General features: G+C 46.4%; 1 protein-coding gene across 5 annotated transcripts in view; it reads left to right on the top strand.

Annotated features, from left to right (window-relative positions):
• FGF13 (fibroblast growth factor 13) overlaps positions 1-18,325 on the top strand; it is a 449,869-nt gene extending 431,544 nt beyond the window's left edge. For all 5 annotated transcript variants that reach the window (XM_058713518.1, XM_058713521.1, XM_058713520.1 and 2 more), the window contains 2 exons: positions 15,614-15,812; positions 16,938-18,325. In XM_058713518.1, the coding sequence (XP_058569501.1) occupies positions 15,614-15,812; positions 16,938-17,074 (336 nt within the window). In that variant the 3' untranslated portion in view covers positions 17,075-18,325. The remainder of the gene's footprint in view (positions 1-15,613; positions 15,813-16,937) is intronic.
• The last annotated feature ends 2,520 nt before the right edge of the window (positions 18,326-20,845 follow it).

Genomic DNA, 20,845 nt, shown 5'->3' with positions numbered 1-20,845 from the left:
ACAGAGCCACTAGGCGCCCCTCTTTGCTCTTGTATTGGAGTTGTGCACGTAATTTTATGTGTTTGCGCAAAATGAAACACTACGTGAAATTAAACACTGCGGTTCTAATGGCTTCACACCTATTTAATTTGCCTTCTCTTATTTCCTTCTAATGCTAGAAAATTAGCAAAATCTCTGACAGCACGGCATGGCCTATGGCACCACCATCAAAGCTCTGAGGTTTGAAGCCCTCTTAGTGTTTACTCAGAATATTTGTACTGTCCTTTATTCTGCTCACTTAGCTTACAGCCTCCCTGTTCATTCCTTTCCCCTATGGTTTTCAGCAAATATCCAGCTTCTGTAAACATTCTCTCAGTAGATCAGAATGGCAGGAAATAGAACGGCAGTGACACCAAAGTGTATTTGAAGCATATCACGTCGGGTGATTGGCGCGCTCGTGATCTCACCATGTAGGACGGCGATTTAAAAATGGAGCCTTATTATCTTATACAAGCATATAATGCACAGTATCGCTTACAGTTCACTGAGATCAAATCGACCCACATTCGGCTAGACATAGAATGGACAACGTACATGTTCTTTTAGGTACTCTCACAGTGGCGACTTTGGTCATCCTCTTGGGATTCCGAACAATCTGTTTTTAGGACTCAACATCAGCTATTTCTATTCCAGTCTATCCCTCGACCTAGGACGGACACACTTTTTCCAAGATGGGTAAATGCTTAGCTGCCGCTGACACTAGAACACTTAATTATAACAGATGGAATTAGTGAATCGTTGGAATCAAATGATTCAAATGAATCGTTTTCCAATGGAAGAAATGCTCAGTCAGGTTATCCTAGTAGGAAGCTGTTTATGCATAGTAGGGCTCTATCTGGCTGGGCTGCTGGGGACTACAGAAGTCAGTTTGGGTCTGTTGTCTCTCACTGTAAGAACACACTTTGGGGCACTGCACGAGCTCTGGAGGCAGCTTGGGAAGTGCTCTTTGGACAACCGTCTGGAGAAGGCAACTGCTGTTCCCAAAGCACTCAGCATCTGGTTTAGGAAAAACAAAGCACATTGATAGGCCCTTAAGAAATCTTGGTTGACTTAAATGAGTATAATCCCCATAAAATGGTATCTAAAATAATCAGTCTCCGCAAGTCAGCCAGACATGATACTGCACATTCTACAAAACAATAGCCATTATATAAAGATGTTGTTTCGAGAAGCTGTGACTCACCAAGCAGATCACGCACTGTGATTCTGTACATAAACTGACTCGTCTCTGCGGCCGGAACTCATACCCTGCTTTACCTGCGGAACAGTGTAGAATAGCAAGGCTCATCTGAAAATGCATCGTCCGATGTGAACCAGCACATGTAAGCGAACGTCTCCTCTCCTCTCCTCTCCTCTCCTGAACTTGAGTCTCACGTTGGCATTTGAGACTCAACCGCAGAACATCTCCGTGTCTCCTCTCTCCAACGGTGGGTTTCAGAGCAAAGGGAAAATGGATCTGTGACGGGGAGGGAGAGGGAAGCATTGGATGCTGGACCCACACGACCCCCTCCCTGGAGACATAACTCGGGTAGAACAGGAAAAGGCTGTACGTCTGGCACGCCCTGTCTCCCTTATAGTCGTCAGTCACCCTTCTGTCAACTGTTTCAGTTGGTAGTCCGCGTTTCACCACTTCTGCCTGGAGCTAAGTGGGAGAGTTTAATTCCGAGGACGGTGATCTCCACACAGGTCCGTGTCCTCTTTCTGTTGGAGAAGGAGTGTTGTTTGCACCCTCACAATGCTGAGGGATATAGTAGGCCCCGTCATGTGGCAACATCCCAGATTGATTCTATCCGAGAGGTTAAAGAAAGAGAAGCAGTCCAACCGCCGATATGATTCATGAATAGACGATGCCTTAGTGATACAGCTTCTCATACACCAATCACATGCGTTTAGAAGAACCTTTGTATGGAATCAATATGAGCCGTAAAAGACCAAATATCGTGAACGTTTAAAGGTTTAGCCGCCCCCCCCCCCGATTATCTTTAGAGTAATATATGCAGCATATTTGCCAATGTAAATTTTTTCCATCACCAGCCACCTGGTAAAAATTAGTATGAGATGAGTGATTTAGCTTTCTTCTGTTCAGATATAATTTCATTATCCCCCTTTAAAAAAATTGGACATTGTTTATTTGAAATTCAAATTTACCTGAGAATCCTGTATTTTAAAAAAATTTTTTTTTTTTACAGCTTATTTATTTTTTGACACAGAGAGAGAGCGAGCGTGAGCTAGGGAGGGTCAGAGAGAGAGGGAGACACGGAATCCAAAGCAGGCTCCAGGCTCCGAGCTGTCGGCACAGAGCCCGACGTGGGGCCGGAACTCACGAACTGTGAGATCATGACCTGGGCCGAAGTCGGACGCTTAACCTTAAGACTGAGCCACCCAGGCACCCCCCCCCCATTTTTTTTTTGAGTCCTGTATTTTTTTAATGACGTGTGATACTTTTTCCTCTGTGTGCCGTGAAAAGAGGAGGTGCCAATCATTAGCTGGGAGCCACCAAAGAGTTGCATACCTAGCACGCGGAATCATGACGGGAGGCTGCTCGGATGTTCGAGAAGTGCAAGTCATTTTTTTGAATGAAAAAAAATCATAGCCACGCAGAACATAAGGAAGAAACTCAGGAGGAGATCAGTTACATATTCCCTGTGACCCAGTAATTCTCTGCAATCCCAGTGGCTCCCCCAGCCTCCGAAGCACAGTAATTGGTTCGGAGGAGACATTTTCCCATTCAGGAGACAGCTCTCTGCTACATTTGGCCCTGGCCTTATTTCTCCAATCTGGCTTAAGTTGAGGAACGTTCTTGCTAGATTCGTAGGGGAACGCGTGTGAGATTGTGAAAGGCCTTGGACACCAGGCCAGGCAGTTTGGATTTTACCCTGTAGGCAGCAGGCAGCCATTAAAAGATGTCGGACAGGAGCAATGATAATGATAAGAGATATTAAGGGAGTGTTATGGTTCTGTTCCCAGCATGAACATGACCGGAGAATTCATCTGTACTAGCTGTCTAGTTCAGCTTTTTCCAGCATGCAGATTTTCAGGGCCAGCTGTAAGAGCTCGATGGTAAGAGAACAAAAGTCAGAATTGGTAATGCGAATGTAATTGCAAAGAGAGGGATTTTCGTGATCCAGATCACCGGGAACAGAGAATAATAATCATTTTAAAGAGTGACTGTAGAATTATTTGTTATTTTGTTTGAGTTCTTTGAAACCGCTTCCATGCTATGTAATTACCTTAAGTTTTAAGTGTTCCCTGCAGGGATAATTTATGCATCTTACATTCTCATGCAAATGCTTTAACGGTCTACACTGTTGAAAATGAAAGCCGAAAATTATTCCAAATAGGTCATGGTTGTGCGAAGCTTATGAAGTATTAATCATTTTTACAGAGTCTCACAGTTTATATTCTATATTCTGGCATTGTGTTTTCACCTACGGTAATACTTAGGTAACAAATATTTGAAAATCTAAATTGCGTATTTTGATAAAGCAGTGTAATTTGCCGATTTCAACATGAAACGTCATCCAAACCCTTTAAAAAAATTACTATAAAAATGTTATGGTATCTCAGGATATACAGAACAAACCACATTTAATTTAAGTGAAGCTACCGAAAGCTTATTTGTGAATCCTGGCTGGATACTTGGTTTAAACCCTCCCGAAAAGAACGGCGTTTTTAGAATTCAGGCATCACTGCTGTGGTAATAAATGGATCGCTGGTGACGGCACTTTGGTCATAAATAGGGAGCCGGTTTTGTTTACCGCGACATAGCTACATGCCTAAGCGTGACATTTCTCTTACGAAATAGCCCGCTTGATGCTAGCAGCCTTCAGAGTGTCTTATTTTAATGAACTTTCACGCGACTTGTCCGCAGCAACCCCGAGTTTCTCAGGGAAACCGATCTCTCTGTTGTTTTCAGAGTTGGATGTGTGTTACACACAGGAAACTCCCCAGCAAGAAGTAGGTTTTTTCTTCCATCAGGCTCCTCTGGAGGTACCGACTTTGCAGGAGAACATAAGCTGCCCTGGGCGGGCAGCTTCTCCCCGAGCTCTGAGCACACCTGGGAGTTGGGACAGGAAACAGATTTTTCTCAGCAGAGGAAAGACAATTCACTTTCCCACCTTCCTTCCCCGTTCAACCTTGGTGGGGGTGCACGGATGGCAGGCATTTCGCAGAGGGTCACAGGACTACAGAATTAGGGAAAACAAATCTTCACACTGACTTTCTGTGTGTTCACTTTTTGTCTGTTTTTCCCCCCACCCCATCTCTCTCTCTCTCTCTCTGTCTCTCTCTCTCTCTCTCTCGGGCATGTGCTCGCTCCCTCTCTCCTCCCCTTTCCCTGCAACATACACGCATGCACACACACATCTTCCTAGATTGATCTTTGTGTCTCCTTACCCATCACCCACATCTGTACCTAGTCTCAGTAAACATGCTCTGGGGTCATCCCCGGAAACCTCCTAGGGTAGAGAACGAAAACAAAAATCGAATTTGTTGAAATTCAGTCATGAACATTTGGCAATAGAAGAATGAATTTTCCGGGGCGCCTGGGTGGCTCAGTCGGTTAAGCATCCGGCTTCGGCTCAGGTCATGATCTCGCGGTCCGGGAGTTCGAGCCCCGCATCGGGCTCTGTGCTGCCAGCTCAGAGCCTGGAGCCTGCTTCAGCTTCTGTGTCTCCCTCTCTCTCCGACCCTCCCCCCCCCCTCAAAAATAAATATTAAGAAGAAGAAGAATGAACTTTTCAGGGCATGATCTCGGAGATGGTAAATGAACGCATTAATGGAAAGCTGTCTGGCGGTGTGGGGAAAGCACGGCTGAGGCCGAGCTGTGTGTCAGGACTCTTCCTCCCCTCTCTGCAGCTCAGGAACAGATCAGGCTGCAGAGTCTTAAGTGTTTGTGCAGCCCTGAAACATCCTCAAAATAAGGACCTCTCACATGTCAACACCAGCTACCTTCAACAGATTCCGGTGTCCTCTGGAAGGAGGGCGTCCCTGCTCTGGAGTTTTCCTCTAAAAGAGAGTGTGAAAAACCCGGTTCCCATATCTTAGCATCTCTGGTCCCATTTCTTCAGCGGTAAAAAGAGCCCTTTAGACAGAAGACAAAAGTCTACCAGAATCCATTAGAATCATTCCCTTTGTCATCATCATCGCTATCAAACTGTCCCTTAGCTGTCAACTTGAATGCCGTGACAATTTACGCAGTCAGAGAAAACTTTAAAAGTAGGCACAGCTTAAACATAAGGGACTATTAGATTTTTTCACGACTGTTGTTATTAGTAACCTACACTATGAAAGTAGAAGTAGCAAAACAGTGGTTTGGAACAAAAGAAGTGAGATAATAATGTTGTACTTTTGGCGGCATAGTAATTAAAATGAGACATGCAAATGCCGTCTGGCCCATTATTACTGGATTGTTGCACAGATCTCTTTACTATGATGTGCGTTCCACTGGTACACATTATAGTAATGCAAATTTTAGACTCTTAGGATATTTTAAGCCCCAAATTCAGAGCTCATGTATTGTTAGCCTTGAAAAGGAATCACTGCTGAAAGCAATTCTCATGCATACACTTTAATGTGTAACATGAACCCCCCCCCCCCGACACACACACCAGAAGTGCAGATTAAGGCGAGGGAAGGGATCCCAGAGTCAGCGGGCACTCACACGCACGCTAGCTGCCTTCCACACCCCCTGCGGTCCCCACTCTGAGGCACACACTACTGGTCGTCTCTCACGGGTGCAGGATGGGAGCCCAGGCTTTTGCCCACAGTCAGCCATCTGGAAAGTGGAAGAGGCGGGTTTGAACAGAGATCTTCAGGGTTCAGAGAGGCAGGACACACGAAGAGGAGGAAGGGCTGGACCTTCGGCAGATACTGGAACTGTCATTTAGAGGAGAATGGACATCGCAGCCTCTGTCTTACACAGCGATGATTTGTGGGAAAAGGCACACTTGTGACCAAGTTTATAAAGAAAGAACTTGTTAAGGTCTTCTTTCCCATGGTTTTGTCCCTTGTGGGGAGGTGGGGGGACTCTTCTCCCAGGCCATCCCTCTGAAGTTATCACAGAGGGCTGCGACCAGGGTTAAATCAGATCATCATATACACACAGGGGCCTCCCATCATGCTTGGCACATGTCAGGTTCTCAGAAAGTCATAGCTTGGAATGAACTCTTCCGTTTGTGTCTTGAATTGATGAGCCGACTTCCCCCATTTGGATTCATGGTCAGTAACTGTCGATAGCATCCTCTCGTGAGCTCTTTTCAAAGGGCAGATGGGAGTTAGAAATGCACGGTCTTCATAGAAAGAAGACTGTCTTTGCAACTTCCTATCCCCGGAAGTAATTTGCAGGTGCCATGTGATGGGGCAGTCCAGTAGCCCTCTGTGACACCTTTCTCATTCTTGGTTTTATAGATTAGGCCTTCGCACCTTGCCTGGGGACTCCGGGTTTTATGGTTTGCGGTGGAAAGCACGCTCAGTGACTTCCATTTGAGCAGCCACTGTTGTCTAGCTTTGCTTCCCTACCTGTGCAAGAGAAGAGATTAGAAGTCTTTGAAGAAGTAGGCGCCTGCCTATTGTAAGTGACTCTGCTGCAGAGACAGACCCTATCAAATTTCACACAACGCTATCCAACGCAAACCAGAATGACGATCCTCAAAATCGCCTGAAGTCTCAGAACATCCTGCGCACCCATCTTGGTATGATTTCATTTTTAATAGGCCACCGACCTCGCGGGGTTTTTTTCTCTGATCCGCAGGGCAAGAACCTTTCTCCTTTGCATGCCAGTTTGCCGGATCTCTGGGAAAAGTTTTCCGAGTTCCCAGGCGTGTGAATTTTCAGACAGGAGTTTGCAACAACTACTTCAAAAGATACAAGCTACAAAGTTGATTCTCTGGCTGTGCACAAATACTTCCCAGGCCCTTCTCTTGGCATTGGCTTTAGGGCCCTCTCTGAAGTTCTTACACAGAAGAGTACCACCACAAATGAGAAATCACCATAGTACCAGGCAAACTTTGCCCAGTGGGCACAAATGAATGCTAGTAAGCAGCCAGAAGACCGGCAAGCTTATTTTTAGAAATCAGGTCTGATATTTGATTCCCCTCTCAATACACGTGGGTCAGCCATTCTGTAGGAAAAACCAACATCCAGAGTTAATGCACATCCTAGACCAAGAAAAAAAAAAAGTTTTAGGGAGTTATTCAGTTAAGAGAAGTATTCTTCCCTTGGGAAGAAAATGCTTTGCCACAAACTTCTGTTAAACAGGAGGGTTAAACCCAGCAAGATTTGAAAACTCCTGTTGTGGTCACATTGTCTCTCCACAGTGTATCTTACAGAAAATGAAGTACGTCTTCTGCTACCTAACTGCGTCGCCTAAACAATCTGTGTTCTTCTGGAAGGTTTGGGTCACACTAACACCGTCTTGAGCCAATTATGCAGCCTTGAAGACATGTGGCCCATCCATCTGCTTTATCACAAATCGTAGCAGAGTTATTTATCGTACCAAACATATTTGCTTGACCAGGTTTGGAGCTGAGTGAGGCCTTTGGATCACATAATTTTTGAATCATGACAAAAACAGCCCCTCTTAGGTTCTGTAAGGGATGCATTGTTTTTGTTCTTTTTCCTGCTTTTTTTCTAGCTTACTTCAGTGTTTATAAAAATAAAATAAATTCCAGGCCACCTGGGTGACTCAGTCGGTTAAGCATTCAACTTCGCCTCAGGTCATGATCTCGCGGTCCGTAAGTTCAAGCCCCACGTCGGGCGCTTTGCGGACAGCTCGGAGCCTGGAGCCTGCTTCGGATTCTGTGTCTCCCTTTCTCTCTGCCCCTGAACTCCAGGCCTCAAGTATGGCCATATCTGTGTCCTAATTCTGTTTTAAACAGGCAATCGGTTGACAAGCTCCTTGATATATTTTTGGTGGTTTTTGTTTTGCGAAAAATTGGGAAAAAAAAAAAGCATTATGGCATGCTGGCATATTTTGTAGGGTCAACATAAGATTAATTAAAGGATCTATTAAATACCTTGGAATTTGAAAAATACTAGTAAGAAATTTCATTGTAACCCTATGAGGAAAAATAGGCCCGTATCTGTCATCTTAATTATAATTTGCATTTCTTTGCAAACGGTTGCTTGATCACATGTGCACTTTTAGGTCATTTTGTCGCCTGGTATTTCGTGAGGCCCATTCATAAGTACCTCATTTCTTTAGTGCTGTGGCTTGAAGCACTGCAGCCTTTTGGGTCCACCACAGACAGAGATGAAAAATGGGGGGGAGCACGAAGCACAAGGTGTAATTCACGTGCAGTCCCAATTTGGGGGCCGAATTGATACTCTTCCGTATTAATAAAACACGTATAAGCAGACCCTTTATCAATGCCTGGTTTTCCGGGTACGTATTTTGAGAAGTCATCCCACGTCGCATGTTTATGGGGCCCTTTTCCACACGCCTTGCCTCCTTGGATCCTTGTACGACAGTCCAGGAAGGGCAGCGGGACCCGCGGGGTTTGCACCCCACCCGCCCCCTGCCATTTTCACAGAGCTTGGGCGAACAGAACTTAATTGAAATGTTTAGTTCTTTGCAGACCCAGAGACCAAGAGTAGAAGTTTAACGCCCCTCTCTTGGTTAACACGAAGTGTCTTCATTCTTGTAGCTGAAGCATGATTTGGTCCCTGTTACTCCCTCTTGTCTTTCCCCCTCCCCGCCTCCTCTCCTTCCGGCCCTCATGCCTCCCTCCTCTCTCTTGCTCTCCTCCGTCTCCAGTTTCTGAAGTTGAATGTATCTGTAGGCCTCCTCCGTCCTTTTAGCCACCGCTCTCTCTGCCCTCGCAGGCAGGTTCTGACTCCTCAAGTGTCCACTGGGAAACAGCCCTCTCTTCCTGGGGTGCCACATAACCCTTCTCTGGATCTGGACCAGGGAGCTTCTGAGCTCCCTGCATATGTGACTACATTCTTTCGTGTATTTCTTTCACCATGTGGGAAACTGATCATTGACTGTAAGCCAGGCCTTATGCTAGGAGCTGCCCTCAAGGATCTCACAGTCCAGAGGATATTTGAATGAGCAAACCATTGTCTGTTTATCATGAATTAGTAGCTGTGGTGCCCTGGGTGAGTACCAATTCCCCCTCTCCTCCAGCCTCTCCCTTCCCATTCTTTGATCTTAATAATAATGAAGTTCATTCACATCGAATATACCCTGGGAGAGAACATCAAAGTCCTGAACATAATAATTAATCCTGGATTTCTAAATCACTGATCGAGGGGAGACCTATGTAGAGAATATAGGTATAGTTACAGCATCACCCCCCCCCCATGGGTATGATTTGTATTTTATGGTTCTATTTTTAAATTTTTTAACAGAGTTGGAAATCTAGTTTTAATTTGCATATTATTTTCGTTAGGCTGGGGAATAATTGAAACACACGAGTCAGACGTGCTTAAGTAACCTGCTAACTTTAAATCTAGAGAATTAATTGTCATCCGAACATGGCTCAGAATTAGAAGAGTGACCCTTGCTTTTGGCAGTAATTGTTAAATTAATTGGATTGTCAGGCTATGCAAATGTGGCCGGAAGACAGGAGGCCGGAAGTGAGAGGATTAAAGGGAGAGATGAGTACTTTAAAAGGCCACCCATGTATCTGTAAACTGTTTTTGCCTCTGTGTTCTCTGGTGCCCGACGTACAAAACGTTATGTGTGAATAAAACAAAACGTATCGAGAGCTATTCACCTAGACCAGGTTGTGTGTAGTTAGTTAGCAATGGCACGTACATACGCGAAAGGCTGTACCGAACATGCGACGCTGTTACGCGAGCTGTGTTCAGTAATCCAAAGGCTCAGGGTGGCCATTTTATTGATGGACAAGCTCTGTAGACTCTGTTGCTCTCTTGAGATCCAAGGGAATCACTGCAGCCCATTTAAAAAATAGTTCTTTTGAAGGGTGCCTGGGTGGCTCAGTTGGTTGAGCATCCGACTTCGGCTCAGGTCACGATCTCACGGTATGTGAGTTCGAGTCCTGCATCGGGCTCTCTGCTGTCAACACAGAGCCCGCTCTGAATCCCCTGTCCACCCCCCCCCCCGCCCCTTCCCCGCTTGGAAGCGCACGCTCCCTCTCTTTCAAAAATAAATAACCATTTGATAAATAAATAAAAATACAAAATACTTCCTTCGAGAGAAATGTGCTAAAGGGGAACATTTACGGTATGCCTGGCAATCCCCAAAGCTCCCCATCGTACCGACGTGCGGACTCCAATGAAACACGGCCACCTTACCAGTGGTACCGTAGCTGCGAAAGGGGGACAGAGTATGAACAATCTGCTGTTAAGGCCTGTGTTTGTTGAGTGACTTAACCTTAATCAGGAAGGCATTGGTCTCGGCATGCGTCTGTTGGTGCTGGAGATGTGTTTAGGGCACCGAGATGACATAAAGGATGTACGGATCTTTTTTAGCCCTCACCTTTCCGGTCATGGCCCCCAGGGATGTAGGTCCACAGCACCTGCTGAGTGATACGGCCCCTCCGTGGCTGCCCTTGGGGAAACTGCCACCACAGCCCAAGGTGCTTCTGACCTGGGTTCAGCTCCAGGAGGCCAGAGAGGCATCGCGCCCTCTCCGTACTTTACTCTCAGAGTCAGGGCAACCCAGGGCGCTCCTGCTTTTTCTGACCCTAATAGAAAAGAGTGCTTTACACAGGCCAAAGCCTTTCCTTCCGGGGCAAAGGTGTTTTCCGGCACACCGTTGGCTCTGGGGGTTGTTTGCACATAACCAACGTTACCGATTGTGCCAATGTCTTCTTCTGTGCCTCTCAGAGTCTGTGTAGAGGTCTTGAGCCCCGATAAGGGTGGCTGACCATTACCGTTTGTGGCTAGAGGCGTTCTCCAGTGTGTTCTTGGAACGTGATGCAGAAGGCTTCAGATGTTTCCTTCTTGTCAGTGATATCTCAACCTCCAAGAAACGATTCCCCCCCTTAACAGTGACTAAATTGGTAAAGAGAAATGGTCGATTTTGTTCCTGGATCTGCTCATTCTGCATAGATCCTTCTCCCTTACCCCAAATAGAGTCATTATCACTAACTGGTATGGATTCTTTAGGTAAAAAGGTTCGATATTCACTGAGAAAACACTAACCTCGGACTTCAAGGAGAATAGAGAGGATGGCACAGAGGAGATTTAAAGACAGATTGATTAGTTCATGAACCGAAAAGACGTTATTCCTCTAGAAAAAATAATACATAGATATGCGAGAGAAACAACTTTTAAGAGAAATCGATGCATAAAACGTTGTAAGATACAAGAAAGCACCCTTTCTTTTGTACCCATGCCAGATAACTTCTTAGCGACTATGCAGGGAATGCTTGGCATCTCCTGAAAGCGTTCATTTATGATGATGGCAGACGTTTATCTCATGCGTGTGAAATACAGAAAAGTGATGCTCAAGGCCACTAGGGTACCTTTTTCTGTATTTTTTTCTCTTTTCAAATTTTTATCTAAATATCAGTCAACACCCAGTGCAGTGTTGGTTTCAGGAGTAGAGCCCGGTGGTTCATCCCTTCCGTACAACCCCCAGTGCTCATCCCAACAAGTGCCCTCCTCAATGCCCATCACCCGTCTAGCCCATCCCCCCACCCAACACCCCTCCATCAACCCTCAGTTTGTTCTCTATCGTTCAGAGTGTCTGGTTTGTTTCTCTTCTCTTACCTCCCCCCGCCATGTTCCCATATGTTTGTTCTGTTTCTTAGATTACAACGGTACCTTTTTCGAGAGCACTGCTAATCATCTCCCGATCAATCAGAGGATGTTGATTCCTTGCCCTGTGTCTTCCCGGCATCCCCTGAACAGGGCTTCCCTGATAGGGTCAAATCCAGTACGTGTTACTGAGGTGACTCATTGCTGAGACAGAGACGCGGCCGTACCCCTCTTCCCTTTGCGAGCCCTTCCTGTGTCGGGTGGGATGTTCACATTTTTCCGCACTGGATAAAAACGAAGCCTCTTCTGCCTACTCATTCCAACACTGGATGAAATGACAGTGACACACACACAGAACAGAACAGTCCCTTGGTTGCTTCCACATTCTTTTTTTGGCCTCATTTCCCGCTCTACTGAGTTTTTGAGTCCAAATTTAGTGGTGATGACTAAGAAATTGCCAGGATGTGACAGAGCATCCAGCTCATTGAGTCCTTCCTTGCCATTTTCCAATAGTTGTAACAATCGCCAAGTTTTGCCTCCTAACGTCGTAGGTGCCAGCATCTGTGTAGTATCTGTTATTCTTAACAGATGCTAAATCGCGCGTGCAGGATCTGTCCGTGCAATGACAGCCTCCTTCTGCAGACAGCTGATTCCATATGGTATTAAGGAAGTTCCCTGCCGACTTTTTACTGGTTGATACTTCTGAATCCTGGAATTTCCAAGACTTAAATCGGAATCTCTGAAATCCGAATCCCGTGGGCGATAGGTAAGCGGTCTGCTGTGTGCGAGGCAGCCCGACCGGTCGGCCGTGAGGGTAGAAGATGGGTTCAGAAAATACGACAAGTTCCCTGCCATCTGGAGCCGCTCATGCATGTGCCTGAGTCACGGGGCCAGCTAGAGGTGTAGGGAGGGCTTAAGGGAGCACCAATTCGCGTGTCATCAGCTCTGAGGATCTCTCTTAAGAGATCCTCTGTGATTCCGGAGGCAGTCATAGCTGAGCTAGGCCTTGAAGGATGAGAGGAAAGCCAGTAGGTAAAGACAGAAGAATGACATCCCAAGCGAAGGAAATGAACGGCATCTGGAAAGGCACAAAGGCACACGTGAGTCTGGATGGTGGGGAATTTTATTTTATTTGTATTTTTTATTTCTTTTAGCTTTTATTTAGTCTTGAGAGAGAGAGGGAGAGGGAGAATGTGAGCGGGAGAGGGTCAGAGAGCGAGAGGGAGAGACAATCCCAGGCAGGCTCTGTGCTGTCCACGCAGAGCCCGACGCGGGGCTTGATCTCATGAAGCTTGAGATCATGACCTGAGCCGAAATCAAGAGTCGGAAGCTTCACCGACAGAGCCACCCAGGCACCCCGCAATTTGTGGGAAATCTTAAATTTTTAAAAAATTTTTAATGTTTTTTATTTTATTTCTGAGAGAGAGAGAGAGAGAGAGAGACAGGGCACGAGCGGGGGAGGGGCAGAGAAAGAGGGAGACACGGACCCAAAGCAGGCTCCAGGTTCTGAGCCGTCAGCACAGAGCCCGACCCGGGGGCTCGAACCCACCAACTGTGAGATCATGACCTGAGCCGAAGTCGTCTCTCAACCGACTGAGCCACCCAGGTGCCCCTGGGGAATTTTAGATGCCATGTCAAGTCGCTCGTTTTACTGTAAGGCAGGTGACACCGTCAACAGTTCCCAAGGAAGGGAACTTTGCTTTGGGGTGGGGGGGAATCTGCTGGCGGAAGAGGAGAGACCAGTTCGGAGGTTAGGACAGCAGGCCGGTGGAGAGGTCAGAGGGCGCCAGCTCGATCAGTCGCAGTGAAAACGGAAGGTGAAGCTCGTGGACGGGAGAGATCGTGCATGAACTTGAAGGTCCCCCGGAGTTTTAAAGTCCTTCCCCTTTTCCTGGTCCGAATTCCTGCCCAGCCTTCAAAGGTCAGCTAAAATAACACCCTCTCTGTGAACACTGCCCCTCTGCAGCCCCCAGTGAGGGCGAAAGCGGGCTTCCTCTGTTGTCCTGAAACCCCGCCTGCGAATACACTGCAAGTTTCCTGAGGCCCCTACTTGTTTACCTGTGAACCCTTTGTGTCACCCAAGCATACAGCGGGGTCGTCGGAAAACCGTGTACACGTGAATGAATGAATGAATGCGACCATCACACAAGACGTTAAATGTAGCCCTTTTGCGGGACCTGCCTGAGCACATCGCGTCCCACCGTTGGGAGAATCCTCCAGAACGCTTCAGCTCCTACATATGCAGTAGTTGCCTTGGAAATACATTTTTCTTGACCAGGTTGAATTTGTGTGAACCTTCAGAGGACCTGTCAAGTGTGCCCCTAGGCTGAAATAACCCCTAGAGAGGACTCTCTAATCCATGCACTGGGTGAGAATCGGTGAGATGACGGAGTGACCCAGATTTCGTGGATTCCCAGAAGAGAAAAGAACGTTCTGTTGTTTCACTTTCAGAGAAAGGCCGCCTCATTTGAGGAATCTGTCCCTCTTTGCTGAAGTGACTGTCTCAGAGCACTTCAGGTTCCATCCCTCGGACAGCGTGCGTTGCTTAGACTGATATCTAATCTGAAAATGAACGAAGGCAGGACCATGGAGGCATTGCGCGGAAAAGGCTGGTGTCCAGAAAGCGCATGATTTTTTTTAATGTGTTTTCATGTTTATTTATTTTTGAGAGAGAGAGAGAGAGAGAGACAGAGCGTGAGCAGGGGAGGGGCAGAGAGAGAGGGAGACACAGAACCCGAAGCAGGCTCCGGGCCCCGAGCTGGCAGCACAGAGCCCGACGTGGGGCTCGAGCCCACGAATCGTGAGATCATGACCTGAGCCGAAGTCGGACGCCCAACTGACTGAGCCACCCAGGTGCTCTAGCACATGATTTTTTTACAAGGTTTTTTTGGTAGGGTTTTATCAGAAGCTATTGCTGAGAACATCTCAGCAAATTACCATTGTTTTCTATGTCTACCACTCTGTGGATTACTGAGAGATGAGAACCTGATGCTCATTTCATTTGGCTTACAAATGGCTGTTTTTAATAGCTGTTTATGGCACACGCCCACATCTGCAAAACGTGAACGAAGGTTTTCAGGTTGTTTTTTTTTTTTTCTTTTCTGAAACAGTCCGTTTTCATTTGTGGGGGCGAATCCAAAGAAAACATGGCCAGGTACATGGCAGAAATCACATTCCAGGGTTCACAGCCCCCTGGGCTGCTCTCTCGTGCCTGCTTGTAGAATTACTGTAAATTCCTGCTTCCCTATTGATTTGCTTGTAAATGTTACTGTTAGGCAAGGACGAGGTGGGGGGGGGATTTTCTTTTCATTTTTAAGTCAAGGTCCAGTGATTAAGAGACAAATCAATTTGGTTTACCTAACAGCCAACCAAAGGTAGCCTTTCTGTGTAGCATCCCTCTAGAAATATAGGCAGCCAGTAATAAAACACTGTAACACAGCTCTTAGCCTCAGGCAGTTGACAGTGATACTACAGAATAAGTAGACAATCTCTGAAAATTAAGTAGAAGGACCAAATGTTTATTTTCTCATATTCAGTCCCGACGACGGCCAGGAACAAAGCCTCGTGTGACAGCTTTATACTTGTCTTTTCAATCTTTAGCTCTTGTATTCGTCCAGTGTATTCCAGTTACGTGGCTGGTTCTAATTTTTCCATTATCTTAGTACAAAGAGAGCGAATCATTGATCAGTAGCACTTACACTTGGGGCTTTTTGCAGAGCGTCACGTGAACTGTTATATATAGTCTGGGTTTCCAGTGGTAATAGTCTATGCTATTAAAATAGAGCACCGGTCGTACAAGCTTGAACAAAGTATGTCCGAAACTCCTGAAGGGCAATACCACAGGGTTCTCCGTGAAATCCACAGCTATAAATACTGAGCTTTGGTTTATTTACTTTTCTCGCAGGAACACTTTACACCTGAGTGCAAATTCAAAGAGTCGGTGTTTGAAAATTATTACGTGACCTATTCGTCGATGATCTATCGTCAGCAGCAGTCAGGCCGAGGGTGGTATCTGGGTCTGAACAAAGAAGGAGAGATCATGAAAGGAAACCACGTGAAGAAGAACAAGCCTGCAGCCCACTTTCTGCCCAAACCACTCAAAGGTAAACCTGATACGATAGGAGCTGTGTACGAGGCAGTCCTTCATCATGCTTGTCTAAGTGGAACGTCATTCTTCCCCATGAAGGCAACTATACAGAAAGGGACTGACCTTCTGTAACACTTAGAAACATGAAAAAAGCACTGACAGTAGCACCTGATCTTCTGATTTTAATTTTCCCGTGGTACATCTATAGATAGTAGCACCTTAACTTACGTGGGAGTAGCTGATCGCTAACTCAGAACCGCCAGGAGCCCCAAATGATGCCAGAACAGTTCCTGGACAGAAACGCAGATGCTAAAATGTACGCGCACTTACCGGAAAGCTCCTTGGGCCCTCTGCTGGGCCCGGCAATATCGTCCCGGCAGTTTTCATTCGTGGGGTTTGTCTCGCAGCCATTAGTAGGAGGTTAGCAGCAGATTGGACAGAACGAGGGATAGAAATGGGGTGCGGAAGATGAGGCCAGTAGAAGCAGCCGAGACGTGGGAGGGAAGGGATAGGGAACGGGGGGCAAAGCAGAGCAAGACCTCCCGAGGCCACCGGCCTGGGGTTAGAACCGAGGTGAGCGTAGCGGCGGCCCGTCCCCTCGGGTGAGCTCAGCGCTGCTTAGCAGCGTACGTTCCGTAGCCACATGACTTGGATTCAAATCCCAGCGCCCCTCTTCACTAACTGGATGGTCGTGTATGTAACCATACAGCACAACAACAATAATAACACGTAGCGTTTCTTGCATTTAAGAATTGGGCTAATATTTAGACTCTCGGAGAGTATCATCTCGAGTATGATAGAAGTAGGTGTTTTAAAATGTGTTCGATTTTAATATTTGGCTCGCACAGCGTGCTGTAGGTTATATTTAACCTTCGAAGAGCTTTATTAAATGCAGTTTTCGTTAATCCTCTCATGTATATAACCATCAGGGATGGAAATGAGGCATTAGACTTCCTTGCACACTGTGCCAACGCTAGATTTTGCTTAAGCCGAGCCAGTCCGTTCTCGACTGAGTCCTTGGTGGCGGCGTTTTCCGTGTTGGGCTGAAAGCACGGAAGACTAGTGACCAGGAGAGAAGCTGAGGGCCAGTGCGGGGTGCGCGTTCGAAGGCCTTTGACTCCCATCTGTCTGTGCTTTCCAGTGGCCATGTACAAGGAGCCGTCACTGCACGATCTCACGGAGTTCTCCCGGTCCGGAAGCGGAACCCCAACCAAGAGCAGAAGTGTCTCCGGCGTGCTGAACGGAGGCAAATCCATGAGCCACAACGAATCAACGTAGCCAGTGAGGGCAAAACAAGGGCTCTGTAACAGAACCTTACCTCCAGGTGCTGTTGAATTCTAGCAGGTCCTTCGCCCAAAAGTTCACTTTTGTCAATGACGTTTACCAAACAGGCAGAGTTCACTAGTCTATCTGCCATTAAACCTTTCGATCATCCATACTGAAGCCCCCTAATTTCGATTGAGCTTGTGCAAAAGAATGCCAAGCATGATCAGTGAACTAAATCCTGGAGAGAAGGGCCTGCCCAATTTTCTCATGATCTCACCTGTGCTTTGGGGATGAAAAGCCAAAAACATTTCACAGCACTAATGCTGATAAAAATTTGCTCTCCAACCAAGACAATGTAAAAGACCACAATTGCTCTCCAAAAACAAAAACAAAGCAAAACAAAATTAAGCGCTTAAATGTTTCGTAGGGGCAAACAAAACTTCTTGTGACCTGTGTTGTTTTCTTGGCTTCATGTTTTCCATCTACGCTTGATTCAGACGTATTCTTTACTTGGTAATATTGTGACTCCATGATTTCTGAAATTCAATGGTTCTACTGACTCTGTCACTTAATCCCAATCAACCAAATTCAGGGTTGAATCTGAATTGGCATCTCAGGCTCAAGGTAACAGTGTTCTTGTGATTCTACCATTTTTTTTTTTTTTTAGATTTGTAGTGTATTCTGGTCAAGTTCTTGTGCTGTATTCTGTGCATAGAAATTGAATTGTATTGTCAACCCCAGTCAGTAAAGGTTACTTAAAAAAAAAAAAAGATTATCCTCAAGTGTAGATTTCTCTTGATTCCATTTGTGTTATCATGTCAAACTATCGTTGTGGCTTCTCGTACAAAGACACGAACTGTGGAACTGTGATGTCGTCTTTTGTGTTGTTACAATAAGAAGCGTCCTATCTGTATATGTACGAGTCCTGCTGTTGTTGTATTTGGCATGTGAATATTGTGTACAAGGAAATGTTAAGACTGGTTACCCCTAACCAACATATACTTATACTTGCTTCTGGAAAAGTGTTTAAGACTTAGCTAGGTTTCCATTTAGATCTTCATATCTGTTGCATGGAAGAAAGTTGGAATCTTGGCATAGAGTTGCATGTTAAAATCTGTGTTCCTAAAGTGGACATAGCATGTGCAGGCAGTTTTCTGTCCTGTGCACAAAAAAAAAAGTGAAAAAAAAAAGTTGTTTAATATTTGTTGTTGTATACCCAAATACGCACCGAATAAACTCTTTATATTCATTCAAAGAAAAATCCCTCAGGGTACATTTATTGTCTGTTGTGTGCCATTAGCTGTCACAGAAACCGGAGCTGAATGTTCAGTTCTGTATATAAGGTCACTGCCCCCGCTCGTCTACAGTCTAGAGATTCACATTAACACGAACGCTCCTTAAAGTGTGTCCGTCGTACTGGTTATTGTACTTAGACTTCAGATTGGAACAGAGAATTCTCATTCCCACTCAGTGATGGGATTGTACAAACGAGACCTGTGTTCTGGTATCTTCTCTGCCGTTCACGCTGTCAGTTCCCCTCTCTGTTGCCCACTTCTCTCAGTGGAGGGAAGGCACACGACTAAATCTCTGCAGTCCTTTCCTACCTCTGAAGGCTGAGGGAAAATGGGAGCGTTTTTAACGTCCGTGACTTCACACTGGCTCCCCAAAGTTGCCGTTGCCTGACAATGCATGCTTCGGGGACAGTCGATACATGAAGGAAAGCGTGGAGGAACAGGTAAAACCATAACTGCCTGGGACGTGCCAGGACATCTGTCAAAATAGAGTTACTGGGTCCCCAGGCGGCGAGCTTTTGCACAGATGGGTGGCTACCCGTTCCTGAGATGTCTGGGCCAGATTCAGCAGGAGCCCCTAGCCCAGCCCAGTCCAGTCATCCTGCCTCTTAAGCCCTCATCCTGCGTGAGCTCTGAAGTCCCACCCGCGGGAAGCGAGGCTGCCCGCCCGCCTAGCTGGGACCCAGGAGCCTTCTTATGTACCACGAGTAGAATCACGCCAATTCTACTCAACCCTCGCCCCTTATTAAATCTTAACTAATTCTCAATCCTAGAGCAGAGTAACACCATCTCTGGCGATCACCAAATCAGGACACTGGTGCCTCGGGGGAAGCCCAGTGTAAATAAACCGTGGCCGAAATACCCAGGAAGCGTCAGAGCCATAGTCTCACAGGGAACATGCTGACCCTGAGAAGAGTGGCCCCGCTCAAGCCTGTCACGGGCACCTGAGTCACCTGTGCTGTGAGTCTGCTTCCGTGGTTTTAGGCCGGGCCTGGGAATCTTGAATCTGATGCCCACCCCAGTTTGAGGACCCCTGCTCTATGGCACAGCACTCAATTTCATACTGTCCCCCCGCCCTCCCGCCATCTGTATGTATCCAATCCCTGCATTGTACTGAGCCCAGGGGACAATACGGAAAATAACACTTTCTTCAAGTTACTTGTAACTATTGCAAAGCCAAACAGGGGCGCCCGGGTGGTTCAGTCGGTCGAGCGTCTGACTTGGCCTCAGATCGTGATCTTGCGGTTCGTGAGTTCGAGTCCCAGTCCCGCACCGGGCTCTGTGCAGGCAGGGGAGCCCACTTGCGTCTCCTCTCTGCCCCTCCCCTGCGTGCGCTCTCTCTCACAAATAAACAGACATTAAAAAGCAAATAAATAACAGCAAAACACATGGCAGCATTTCCCCTCCACGAGTTGGCGTTTGTATCTGGAGGGAGCACGGGCTCACTGCCATGGAACCCTCAAACAGTTGGGAGCAGTGACCCCTTCCCACCTCCCTCGGCAGTATGTTGCCCCGGGCCTAAGCCACTCAAGTTCACAGAAGAATCTGTTACAGACGCCGGCTCCTTGATGCCAAATTTTTCAAGCGTCCGTTGTCCAAATGAACACACGACAGGGGGAAATGAGTATCTTTCAGGATCATCTGTCCATCTGAACAAGCTGGTTATAACCATTCTGTGGATGAGAGGTGGCAAAACAGAACAGTGGAGAACTGTAGCCGGGGCAGGTCCCTAGTACCCAAAGTATTAGCCGTATTTACAATGACAGGTTGGCATACCTTTCACCAGCTTATTCTGTCACCTTGCCTTGTGACTTTTGCCCCGGGGGGTTGAGAATGCCACACGCTATGGTACATGCACCAGGATCTGTCTCTAATTCTGGGCTGCTTTTTAGCTCTAAGTGACCAAGAAAGAAAAATCCAAACTTAAGAGAAACAGCATTTGGGTGTTACTCTTTCATAGACCATCCTGGACCTTTCTATGTATTTATTTTTTTAAGTTTTGTTTATTCAAGTAATCTCTCCACCCCGTGTGGGGATCGAACTCACCACCCCGAGATCAAGAGTCACATGGTCTTCTGACTGAGCCAGCCGGGCGCCCCCTATGCTGGACCTTTTTAATCTCCTCCACACTCTGCTGCTTTTTAAATGTTAGTTTGAATTTGTTGCACAGAGAACAATAATCTTTGCCAAATCAACCAGCCCTTTTGCTAATATCACATGAGTACAAGTGTCTGGTGTTTTCTTCATCACATTTACTCTAATGAAAAACACAGAAAAGTACATGGCATCATTTTGGGAGTATTCCAGTTTCTACGTGGGCATTCTTAAAGAGGGTTGTAACAGCTGCAATTCTGTCATTGTGCAGGAAGTCTTTCTAGAACACTCAACATGGATGGTTTTCAGTATTAGAATTCTAAACCAACCAAATAGCAACCCTATTTCTCCTTTTCTATTAGTTTGTGCTTCAAATGCTGCCTCTCTCTCTCTCTCT

Source organism: Neofelis nebulosa, chromosome X, assembly GCF_028018385.1.
Source record: "Neofelis nebulosa isolate mNeoNeb1 chromosome X, mNeoNeb1.pri, whole genome shotgun sequence".
Classification (NCBI taxonomy): domain Eukaryota; kingdom Metazoa; phylum Chordata; class Mammalia; order Carnivora; family Felidae; genus Neofelis; species Neofelis nebulosa.
The sequence above is the reverse complement of the archived record's forward strand: the minus strand, read 5'-3'. Positions and strand labels throughout refer to the sequence as shown.